The sequence below is a fragment of the Biomphalaria glabrata genome, chromosome 6 (genome assembly GCF_947242115.1).
Source record: "Biomphalaria glabrata chromosome 6, xgBioGlab47.1, whole genome shotgun sequence".
NCBI classification, from domain to species: Eukaryota; Metazoa; Mollusca; class Gastropoda; family Planorbidae; genus Biomphalaria; species Biomphalaria glabrata.
In genome coordinates this window covers 2,776,621-2,789,162 of record NC_074716.1, presented here as the reverse complement: position 1 = coordinate 2,789,162, position 12,542 = coordinate 2,776,621, and the positions used below count along the sequence as shown (strand labels likewise).

The window sequence follows — 12,542 nt, the reverse complement described above, 5'->3', positions numbered from 1 at the left end:
CTTACAGGTGTATAGAGGAAGTCCACTAACTCAATGGTTCAAACTTACTGGTGTATAGAAGAAGTCCATGTTATAACTTACAGGTGAATAGAAGAAGTCCATGTTATAACTTACAGGTGTATAGAGGAAGTCCATGTTATAACTTACAGGTGCATAGAAGAAGTCCATGTTATAACTTACAGGTGAATAGAGAAAGTCCATGTTATAACTTACAGGTGTTTAGAGAAAGTCCACAAACTCAATGTTATAACTTACAGGTGTTTAGAGAAAGTCCACTAACTCAATGTTATAACTTACAGGTGTTAAGAGAAAGTCCACTAACTCAATGTTATAACTTACAGGTGCATAGAAGAAGTTCATGTTATAACTTACAGGTGAATAGAGAAAGTCCATGTTATAACTTACAGGTGTTTAGAGAAAGTCTACAAACTCAATGTTATAACTTACAGGTGTTTAGAGAAAGTCCACAAACTCAATGTTATAACTTACAGGTTTATAAAGGAAGTCCACTAACTCTATGGTTCAAACTTACTGGTGTATAGAAGAAGTCCATGTTATAACTTACAGAGTATAGATGAAGTCCATGGTATAACTTACAGGTGTATAGAGAAAGTCCATGTTATAACTTACAGAGTATAGATGAAGTCCTTGGTATAACTTACAGGTGTATAGAGGAAGTCCACTAACTCAATGTTTCTAAACAACATTTGCTTATGAAGAGGCACCCCATGGTGTTCACAAACTTGCATGAAGAACTCTCCCATCCTGCGCCTAGATACGTCATCAAATGTATACAAATAATAATAATAATAATAATTTAATTTATAGAGTGCTTTTAACAAGCATAATGTAAGCTCAAGGTGCTTTGATAACATTACAAACACAAACAAGAGAGCTAAAATGACAAAAAAATACAATTTTACCTTGTGTCAATATTTACTGGTCCACAGTAGGTCAAGGTCGCAGCAGCTGTAATACAATTGGCTAGCATAAGTTCATTGCCGTCATTGTCTTGGACTTCCTGCCTCCATTTGCTTTCTTGAGACTTGAGACTGAGAAAAAGGGAACAATACTTGTACAGAACTTAATTCTAGAAATTAATATCACATCACACTATGCCCCACAGTTACGTAAAATAAAATAACCTTGGTTAGGCCAATAATAGAATATGCATCCTCCGTTTGGGACCCCCTCAACTCAAGAAAACATTAAGAAACTGGAACAGACACAAAATAGAGCAGTGAGATTCATAACAAATGAATATTCAAATTTGACTAGAGTAACACCTTTAGTAAAATCACTAAATTTAGAAAGCCTTCAGGACAGAAGACTCAAAAGTAAAGTAGCAATTATACATAAAACACTGAACCATAATCTTCAAATACAAAAACAGAATTTAATAAAATACTCTGAAAGACACAAAGATAAAGGCACATTCCTCGTCCCATTTCTAGGACAAATTTGTACAAATACTCCCCTAGTGCTATTAGAGCATGGAATGGGTTGCCTGAGCTAGCCAGGAAAACCAGTGACTTGGCAGAGTTTAAGTCATTGGTTAATATGCATGACTAAATGCATGACGCGTAGGACGTAATCATCTTCTTTTTTGATGTAACGTCTGTATTATATAAGATAAGATATTTATTTTTCTAACGCTATTTTCTATATAGATAAAGTTAACAAGTGTACATACATATTTTAATAAAGGGAAGAATTCTATTCACCTACTTGTATTACAGACTTTTATTTTGTTACTATGCAATACATAGTAAAAGTAGCAAAGTCATCCTTTCAGACATATGCAGTATTTATGACAGATGATGTTAAGCTTATCTATTTCTATGGCCAATGGTTAATGAACAGAGTGTCATATTGCCATCACAATACCAAGTGGCCTTATTTTCCCCAACTATAAAGTCAGGTACCCATTAGAGTTGGGTGGCTTCTTAAAAATCCCAATCTTAACTGAGATTTGAACCCAGGACCCCAGGTTTGGAAGCCAAGCCCTTAACCACTCAGCCACCATTCAATACATATGTGTCTATAAAAAATGTGCTTCTTGTAAGATCTAGCAGTTTTGCATGCTTTTACAGCTAATTTTTTGGGGGGGGGGAAGGCAGCAGGCAAGGTATCAACTTATCAACCTGGGACTATTGAGATGTCCGAACGACAGTCGAGTGGACTTTACTGCAGGACCAGTGTCAAGAGCGGGGGTGTGTAAGATGTGAGATTGTGTGTGTGTTTTGTTTATTTTGTTGGTTGGTGTGTGAATTGTTTTCATCACGGGATTTTCAAGGGGGGACAATAAGGTTTTCTAGCGGTCAGTCTACCAGTTGGAGAGCTGACATGGTCTGAGTAGGGTGCTTGTGTTTTGTTTACCAGTTTTATGCCTAGCGTAAGGAAATGTTATAACTTCTATTTCTATTCATTGTTATGTATGAGAACTGACTATTTGTGGGTAATATTATGTGTGGCATTGATAGTCTTTTGTTCAATGAATCTAGTCTAAGCGCCCTGTAGTATGTCCGTTGGGAATATTTTAGTATGTCAGTTATTGATGATTACGCATTCAATATTATATGTGTACTTGCTGTTGACTGTAAATAAATACTAATTTTATACTCCTTTGTTGAGTGATGCTTTGTAATATTTATACATGTAAAGGTCTGCATGTGAGAATCATACCCTAGAACATTGAGCTATATGTATGTAGTAAGGGACTCAACCCCAGAGTTCCCTTACAACCAGGCAGACATGACTTGAAGATTGCTGATATCCAAAATTACTTTAACCATAACCTGAAAGGGGTTACAGCTCGGACTTACAATAATCTTCATTAATAGAAACAAAGAAAAACAATATCACCTGAAACATGCAATACAAACAGTGGCTACACAATATCTCCTGAAACATGCAATACAAACAGTGGCTACACAATATCCCCTGAAACATGCAATACAAACAGTGGCTACACAATATCCCCTGAAACATGCAATACAAACAGTGGCTACACAATATCCCCTGAAACATTCAATACAAACAGTAATATCCCCTGAAACATGCAAAACAAACAGTGGCTAGACCTGAAACAGAGATGAAGGCAAAACTTAGGAATTTAAACCAATACCTTTCTATAAAATCAACAGCAGACTTGAGACGTTCATTCATAGACTGCAACTCCATCTCTAGAGAATGTTTCTCAACTACAGCTCTGTCAAATAAAGCCTGCAGTTCACTCAGTTCACTCTGCATTCTGGGAAGGTCAGCCTCAGACAATTCTTCTTCCTCATCTTCTTCCTGTTCCTGAGGTTTCTCAGCTTCTTTAGCCTGTCGAGACACAATTGTTGTCACTAAAGTCACAGTTTATTTAATAAGTAAGGACTTCAGTAGCATAAGAGAATGATGGACAATAATTTTGTGTGATATGAAAATAAAAATAAATAACAAAATAAGTATTGACCTTCACCACTATATTTGAAATTAAAAATTTTTTCCTTGTGTTAAATAAATGTATATAAATGAAATAACTTAACATAAAAGTTAGTTTGAATAAATATGAATAAATAATGAGTAACTGTAATTGACTGAAAAGTTATTTATAAACATACTTGCAATGTGTAAATGCCATTGACTGGACATTAATAATAAGGAATAAACATACGAGTGTAAGCTTTTCAGATGGTAAAGAAGTTTGCCAATTTAGTAGCAAGCCAAACAATGACAACAAAACCGTGTAAGGTTTGTATAGGCTAGTGAACAAACAAAATCTGAAGTAATTGTAATCAATCATTTCAAATAAACTTAGAAATTACTGGTTAGAGATTATTTAGATTACTGGTTAGAGATTATTTAGATTACTGGTTAGAGATGATTTAAAGGTTCCATTTTTTTCTTTCTTTTTTTTTTTGGTCCTGTTTTTTTCTATGCGCTTTAAAATTAACTGAAATAGGTCCAAAAACAACAAATTATATCCAGAAATCTTAGTAACATAAAGTTTGTGGATCTACATCATTTTATGGTGACCCTAAGAGAGTTACATGTAAGGGAAATAACAATGTCCTAGAGGGAGAAACTGACACTTGTTTGATGAGATATTATTTGGAACAAACAAAATCACATGGAGATAAAATTAATTTCAAACAATACAAGGGAAGACAAATACCTAATTATTAGAGTATAAAAATGAATATCGTAAACTATTTTAAATACTACAGAAGCTGTTTTTAATATCTATTGTAAAATGGTTTTATAAATGACATTAGCAGCACACATGAAAATTCTGAAGTTGGCAACTATTCCATTTCTATTCCTAATCATAGACATGCAATAATGCAAAACGTTGAATTAAAGGTTTGATTAGCAGTCTTAAAGTAATGATCAAGCTGTAAACATCAACAAAACATTAGACATCAGTTTGAACAAATTAGCTGTCAGCAATTTATTTTCTAAGTAATTGCATCACACACAAGTATATAATCACGAGCTGTTCTAAGATATCGCAGGGTATGTCTTAATACTATAAGCCATTAAGAGTTGATTATCATAAAAACTTCATTAGGACACAGTAATCAGAACACATTTTGTTATTAAAGGCATAATTAATATTAAGCTTAACCAAATGTCTGCCATATTGATGATCAATAATAATTAAGGCAAAGAATACACCAATCATTTTAAATATTAAACTTCTGATTTAGATTTTTTCACTAAAAAAATTTTTTTCTAGTTTCATATGTAAATTTTAAACTTAACTTTTTAAACACGTTTGTTTAAATTTACTTTGCTTGTGCTTGTAGTATTTGTCTTAAAAAGCAAAATAAATTTAAACAAAACTAAAATTTAAATTGGTTGGCTAAAACCAAAAAAAAAACAACATAAATTATCTACATAATTGATTATTCTGAAATGCAATCTCTCTGTCCAGCAATGACAATTTAGGCACAATTATATTCAGACACAGTAAATCTCTGTATAGTTATGATATTAAAAAACAATGAGACACACAACAATGCAATGACAAACCAATCAAAAGCAAGGCTTCAAAAGTAGGGCAAAATATAAAAGGGAAATAGCTCCATAAGACATATATTATCTTGCAAGAATTTAAGATATCAGTGGTGAGAAATCAAAATATACCTTGACTTTAAAGATTGGATTCTTCTGGAACATAAAGGTTTTTGAGAAGAGGAAAAATATAGGTCAGTTACCAAGCAAAGATTGCAGAAGTTGCCAGATTTTTAAAAAACAAACTGTCATCAATCAAAAACACAAAAAAAATAATTTAGTTTAATCTTATTTAACATAATGCATTGATATAACTACAAGATGTGTGAAAAAATATAAAGGGTCTTTGTTTCAATTTTCACCATGCTCATCCAATCAAGGGAGTCTGTGTGTAGCCACCCTGTGAGCTTCTCTCTATGTTGCGTCTGCTCTATTTAGTCAATGTTATAGCTGTTTGCTTGAGTAATCACAACTAATTTCGAATAATGATCAATAATGCAGTCTTAGTCTTATATAACTGAAATGAGATTATAGACTTTACACTTTTCTAAATCTGAACATTAATCTTGTATATTTTTTTATACATATATTAAACATAAATAAATAACAGCACCAGGGACCAAGTTTTTAAGAGAGAAAGTAGTGAATTAAAATGCTACGAAAATAAGGGCATGTGCCGACCCAGGCTCGAACCTGTGACTCTGGATTCGACACCACCGCCTAGCGATAACGCACCAAGCGAAACTAGCCTCTAGACCATCGGAATGTCAAAAAACATTCTTCTGATCCAGAGTCATTTCGCCCGTATGCAAATTACCACCCCAGCGGTCAAAGGTCGTAGCATTTTAATTCACTACTTTCTCTCTTAAAAACTTGGTCCCTGGTGCTGTTATTTATTTATGTTTAATATATGTATGTATCATTTGCTAGCTTCAACTCTATGTTTATTTGTATATTTTTTTAGTGAGAGATTTTCAATTTCTGTGCTGATGTTCACACGTATATGTATGTGGGAAAAAAAGAAAAGAATTCAGAAATAAAAAACTGATATGTATGGCCAGATTTCTATATGCTTGGGAAACTTGCATGCTGACTGCAGAACTAGACAGGAGGATCCTAGCAATGAAATTGAGATACTACAGGTATCACATATACTGCATCACAAATGAAGAAATTAGAGACAGGATTAGAATACCAATTGGACCCTAACCTGATAACAACTATCAAAAAATGCAAACTAAAACTCTATGGCCATATTACAGGGTCTTGAAGGCTCACAAAGGCCTTTCTTAATGGAGCAGTACCAGGAAAAAGAAGAAGAGACAGACATAGAAATTAATGGGAAGACAAAATGAAAGAATGGACCAGTGAAACAGATTCTATCCAAAACAAAAGACAGAGGAATGGAAAAAGATGGTAGACAAATCTTGTGTGGTGCCCCAACGGTCCAACAGACTAAGGGATAGGTGGTGACATTTTGCAAAATAGTATTCATTAACCATTGCTAACTAATAACAAGTCTCATTGTTGTTGTTATTTTTAGCCCTAGACAGAATATGTGATTGATTGATTATTTTTTTATTTAATTTTTTTTTTTAATTCAACAAAAGTTGTTTTTTTTATTTACTATCATTTTTCTTTCAAGTAGCCAAAAGTAAATGTATGAAAAATAGTTTTCTTTCATTTCATTATTTTTTTTAAAACTTTGTAAAAGTTATATTTAAAAAAATAATTTTTAAAAAGATGATTTATTGGCCTCTAAACTATTTAACCCTTTCTCTCCTAACTGACGATACCAGCATTGATTCCACCAGAATGTGGTAAATAATTACTACAGAGAGAAAGGGTTAAGGGGGCAGAAACAGATGACCTAAACATCATCTGCCCCATAGATTGCAAGGTCTGAAAGGGAAACTTTACTTTACTTTTTTTTAAACTAGTTAAAACTTTCCATCATAAACTTATAAATTAAAAATGAAATCAGCATGAAGTATAAATGAAAGTCACAGATTAATATAATGTAGAAAAAAACATGCAATTAGAATATAGAACTATCTAAATGAATTCAATGAAAACTTTATCAGACTTTTTTTTATGAAGTTGTGTTATATGTTTTATTAAATATGTAATATATATTATATATTCTTAAAACATGCATTCAATCAACAGCTTAAATATTTCATATATTATATATATGTAAAACATGCATTTATTTAGTTACGAGAGAACAATATATCCTGATTGGCTACTAGATAGAATATTTCAAGGATTAAATCTTATAAGACAAAATTTTTTCTTTACCTGATTTGATGCATTTCTTATCTTCAAGTTATCAAAAACAAAAAATTTAAGAACTAAGCAGTAAAATACTATTTCTACTATCAAAGTGAGATAGTTTATAGAGATGAACCACAAGGCTTGTCTAATTTAACCCCTAAAACGCGTGTGGTAGTTTAGCCTCTAAACATCAAAATAGTAATTCCATTTTGTTTGCACTCACTGTAAAACAGCTCAGCACTTTAAGGGTTAAACAAATCCAAGACTAATTAGGTGAGACATATCACATTATTTCAAGTTTTTTTCTTTTGTGAAAGAATTTTTTTTAAAAATGTCATACCTTTATGGAAATGAAATTTTTTAGCCACTAAATAATTTTTTTTTGGTTTATAATATTTACTAAAACATTTCAGTTGTAACATGCACAAATAGAAACCCATGCATGATAAATACAAAATACTAACTTCCTGTTCCTGTAACTTCTGCTGTCTTTCATTTTCCTCTATTTCTCTCTCCAGCTCATGCATCCGTTCAATGGAGGACTTAAGAGGGCCACACAGGCGAGAGTATTCCACAATGGCTATGGTGTAGTGGACCAGAGTAGCACAGTCCTCACTAGCATATTTGGCACCAGCTATGGTCAGGCCTGTCCTGGCCCCTGGGGAAGGTGACCGCTGTTTGACAGCCTGGAATTGTTTCTCTACACGTAAAGAGTTTTAATGTAATAAATTAGCAGATGTTCTAATAGGGATTTGCTTGGATGGCAAATAATGAAAGAATAAAAATTAGAACTAATAAATATTGCTACAATATTGTTTCTTTTTACTGAACCAACAGCAAAATGTTTTTAAAATACATAATTATAAAATGGTAGTGTGTTCTAAACTGCTGTCAATGTAAGAAAAAAAATCAAAAACATTTTGATAACAAAAGGAATACCTTGAGCATTCTCCAAGAGACTTCCTTCCCCTGTTACACCCAGTTGTCCTTCTTTACTGCAGGCCAAATAACTCTCCACAGCTAAAGAAAACAGGTTGGAAAATGTAATTTAAAAAAAATAAATATTTAAAATTATAGTGGGTCTCATACCTGGAATGTATGCACCCACACTAACACACACTCTCTAAAGCAGGGGTTCTCAACCTGTGGGTCACGACCCCTTTTGGAGTTGACTGACGATTTACCAGGGTTCCCTAAGACCATCAAAATGGTGGAAAGTTATTGCCTACTATTCTATTGCTGTATGTGTGAGGGTGGGTGGGGGTCGCGGCAGAGTGGGGGATTGTAAAAAGGGGTCGCCGAGCTTAAAAGGTTGAGAACCGCTGCTCTAAAGACATGTAGTGATAAGTAAAAAAAACAAGCTCTACATAAAGAAAGAGACAACTTTCCATACTGTAGCAGCCAGTAATGTGCTAAAGACTAAAGTATATAAAAATGTACTCCTAGAGAAATATATTACAAGAATATTTATTATTATAAGAAACCTTGCACGAGCAGAGTAAAAAAAGAAAAAATGTTTGGGTCATAAAGCCTTCTTCAGCTGCAAACAAATAAAAAAAAGACAAAGTAGGATTATTCATAAAACTTTATCCAATATTCTTCTTGATGCAAAACAGGAGTTACCCACAGGCTAAGTTTCTTAGTTTTATGTCTTAGTTTTTTTCTCTGTTGTGTAAGGGATTCACATAAACGCAAGTGTTTCACAAACCTGCCAACACGTCACTTGGTAAGCCATCTTCCCAGGACAGATTGTGCAACATGTCCACAAACTTGACAGAATCTGACATCGTCTGCTGCATACTCTTCCATTGTGTCTTGTCAAATTTATCCCCAGGTTCTTTACTTTTGGGTGCTGGACAAACATAGAAGATACTTATGAGAGTAATGTTATATAAAACACTGGTAGATGAAAATTCAATTACAATAGCATTAAAAGTATTAGATTAGATATCTAGATTTGAAAACAAAAAAAAACAAACAACTGGACAAACATTGAATTACAAAATACTTTTGCAAGTCATGATTCACAGAATCTATAGCATTCTATAGTAGATCTTTTAAATTACTTTAAAGCTAGTTAAAAATGTTAGAGAATTAGTTTTTGGATTGTGATGAAGTGCTAAAAGATGAACATTCATATCACTAATTCATTTCATAAGAACTAATAATCATTGCAAGTATTTTTTCTAAAATATAAATGTAAAGGTCCAAGTCACTAATCAATATTGGAAAAAAACAAATATGAAGGATTAACAAAACATCAAGTAAATAAATAAAACACTAGTAGATGAAAAAATCGAATTCATCAAATTCAATAGAATTAAGAAGCATCAGATTACAGACTCATACCCAGATTTGAAAAAAATTAAAACCCAGCTTTTCTTACTTTTCTTAACCAGAGTCTTAGTACCACTGGAACTAGTTGACATCCTGGAGGACATCTCCATCTTACTTGTGCCATCTTTCACTTCAACAAGCCTTTGGGATGGCAGACGTTTGCCAATCAGCACCATCACCATTTCAATGATCTGACCAACAAGAAGGGGAGGGTTGGAGAATGCTCGGACATGCTCGATGACCCCACGGTCCACTTTGTTCCTCCAAAAGATGACCTGGACACAAATCGTCACAGATATGAAAAAAAACTCTCCAAGTCAAGAGCTTTAGAACCAAAAATTAATCAAAGAATGTAATTATATCAGATATGATGATCAAGCTGTTGAGATTGTGCTATATGTTTATGTGGTCACTTAATGGTATTTGTATTTATTCTTGAGAAATGGATTTAATATTTCACTTTTTGAGTATTACATCATGTTTATTTAATAATGTATAAGGAATAATGTCATGAATTATGTCAGCTAATAGTGTTTTTCTAATTTTATAAGCATGTTAGTTTGTGTATATACCATAAGCAGTAAGGGTCAGAATAATTTCCCTCCATTGATAAAAAAAATATCTTTGTCAGAGTAGACTAATTGTATATCTAGACAATTTGTGTATCAGAATCATAATAACAGTAAGTTGATATTTTGATCTGTGCATGTTAGTTTGTGTAAATTCCATAAGCAGTAAGGGTCAGAATAATTTTCCTCCATTGATAAAAAAAATATCTTTGTAAGAGTATACTAATTGTGTATGTAGACTAATTGTGTATCAGAATCATAATAACAGTAAGTTGATATTTTGATGCATGTTTAAAACATTAATTTAGAATTCGTTTCAAATGTCAATATGGCCTCATTAGACACCAAATATCACCTGTTGTTTAGCATATGCCAGGTTAGCTCTGCATTGTTCCACTTGAGATTTTTGTGTCTCTAGTTCATCTTTGGCCTGAACTTGTCGAGTTTTTAAATTGGCTTCCCTCATCCGATCAAACTCAGCATCATAGGCATCATACTCTTCTGTCAAGTACATAAATGTATTTATGAATTTTTCAATAAATTGTTTTTGTTATATCAGTTTAAGTTCAAGATTAGAACCTCCTACAGAAAATTTAAATAGATCTCCAGGGGACAATGGCTTTGTTTGAGATGTCACAAAATATTAGGCTGGGTCTGGGTAGTCCTGTGACATACTGCACTTATTATCTCCAAGAGAAACCTCTTAAGAAAGGGACAGTTTGACTAGAAAGATTCAAAATAATATAACATAAGATAATTTTTATTGATCCAAACAAATGGAAATTCAATTTGACTACAATTGACCACCTAAGCGTTACTACTGTAACCATAACAATTAGATTCAAATACATTCACACACGATTATGTACAATTATTTCAATAGATTGCTACATATACTCATTTCCTGAATTCTAAACATATTTTAACAAACTGATTTATTAAATATTACCTGTTCTAATGTACAAGCCACACACAACTAAATGCAAGTCTATCGAGCTGCCTTAACTCTATTGTGTTAAGCAGTCTGCTTCTAGAAACTCACCTTCTTTAAAGAAGTCCTCTTCCTCAACCTCACCTACATCCATCTCATTCAACTGGAGGTAGGCATCCAGAGACTTGCTCAGACCAATCTTGGCCTTCAGTTTCTCCAGTGCTGTAACCTTGGCAGTCAGTTTGTTCAGCAGCTCTGCAGTGTTGGTCTGTGCACCTTCAAATTTCTCATTCAGAGTTTTGATTCCTTTCTTCATCACCTTAGCATCGAGTCTTGTTTTGTCCAAAGTGGAGATAACTTTCCTAAGAGTTGAAACAGTTTAAAAACTATATATAGAAATGTTATCAAATAGAGTTTCATAAGTCCAGAAACTTAATAAATACAGATTACTTCCTATTCAAGTTCTAATTTATTCAAATATTTTGGTAAACATATTTTTGACAGACATTTAAAAAAAAATTCAAATTTTATCACACTAGTTTTGAATTCCTCTCCAAATAAATAATTTAATATTAACATAAACACAACTAATGAAAAGGAGGACAACTATTTCTTACTTAAGCTGCTCAACTGCTTTGGTTCTCTCCCCTGACTTCCAGAGATAAAGATACTTGAACGTTTCCATAAACTTTCTATAAGTTGTAGGTCCAACATAGACTTCATTCTTTGATTTACTTCTGTCTCTGTGGTTGAATCTGCATGCAGAAATAAACAAAGAATTAATGATATGATTATATATTTCATTCATAGAAATGTCAACAGTAAATACATTTAGAAAAACTGGCAAGAGCAGATCCAAAAACATTGAAACAGAAGAAGGCACGATCTTCCTTTTTACAAATACTAAAAATGCTTTAACACAAAAGTTTGTCATTGAAACAACAAATGAGTAAAAGTCCATTCAAGACTGGGACATGTAAAGTTTGCCTAGATGTGGTCAAGCTTTACTAAGAGAACAATGTGTCCAGCACCTTCATCTTTTTTTGTCTTGAACACAAATGAACAAATATAAATGAAAACTTCTTAAACCTTAAACCAAAGTCCCAGACCTCAGGATTAAAGCTAGAAAGCATGATATTAGCAAGCTTATTGTAACAGCCTGGATTTTTACCTTGGCTGCTACACTTTAAATTGAATCTATAATTAGGATTAACTTCTAACATCCATTGAATGCCTTCAGTTACCAAATCTTACTAAAAATGAAAGGCAGTGACACAGAACACAAAATGAATCATAACCTTCATGAAATCCAGCTAATATGTTTTATTTAATAATGAAATATGAATACTCCTATTCAAGTTCTAGCATTTGAACAATAATACATCTTAAAATTCACTTCTTTAAAACCATAACAGCTTATTTCA

General features: G+C 32.8%; 1 protein-coding gene across 10 annotated transcripts in view; it reads right to left on the bottom strand.

Moving 5' to 3' along the window:
* The window catches only part of LOC106051473 (uncharacterized), a 116,011-nt gene that overhangs the window by 31,436 nt on the left and 72,033 nt on the right, over positions 1–12,542 (bottom strand). For 9 of the 10 annotated variants that reach the window (XM_056033467.1, XM_056033476.1, XM_056033474.1 and 6 more), the window contains 11 exons: positions 11,736–11,873; positions 11,230–11,480; positions 10,543–10,688; positions 9,668–9,893; positions 8,990–9,133; positions 8,221–8,301; positions 7,746–7,981; positions 5,137–5,160; positions 3,128–3,327; positions 924–1,052; positions 663–771 (listed from right to left, as the gene is read on the bottom strand). In XM_056033467.1, the coding sequence (XP_055889442.1) occupies positions 663–771; positions 924–1,052; positions 3,128–3,327; positions 5,137–5,160; positions 7,746–7,981; positions 8,221–8,301; positions 8,990–9,133; positions 9,668–9,893; positions 10,543–10,688; positions 11,230–11,480; positions 11,736–11,873 (1,684 nt within the window). The remainder of the gene's footprint in view (positions 1–662; positions 772–923; positions 1,053–3,127; positions 3,328–5,136; positions 5,161–7,745; positions 7,982–8,220; positions 8,302–8,989; positions 9,134–9,667; positions 9,894–10,542; positions 10,689–11,229; positions 11,481–11,735; positions 11,874–12,542) is intronic. The other variant, XM_056033472.1, reaches the window with a different exon arrangement.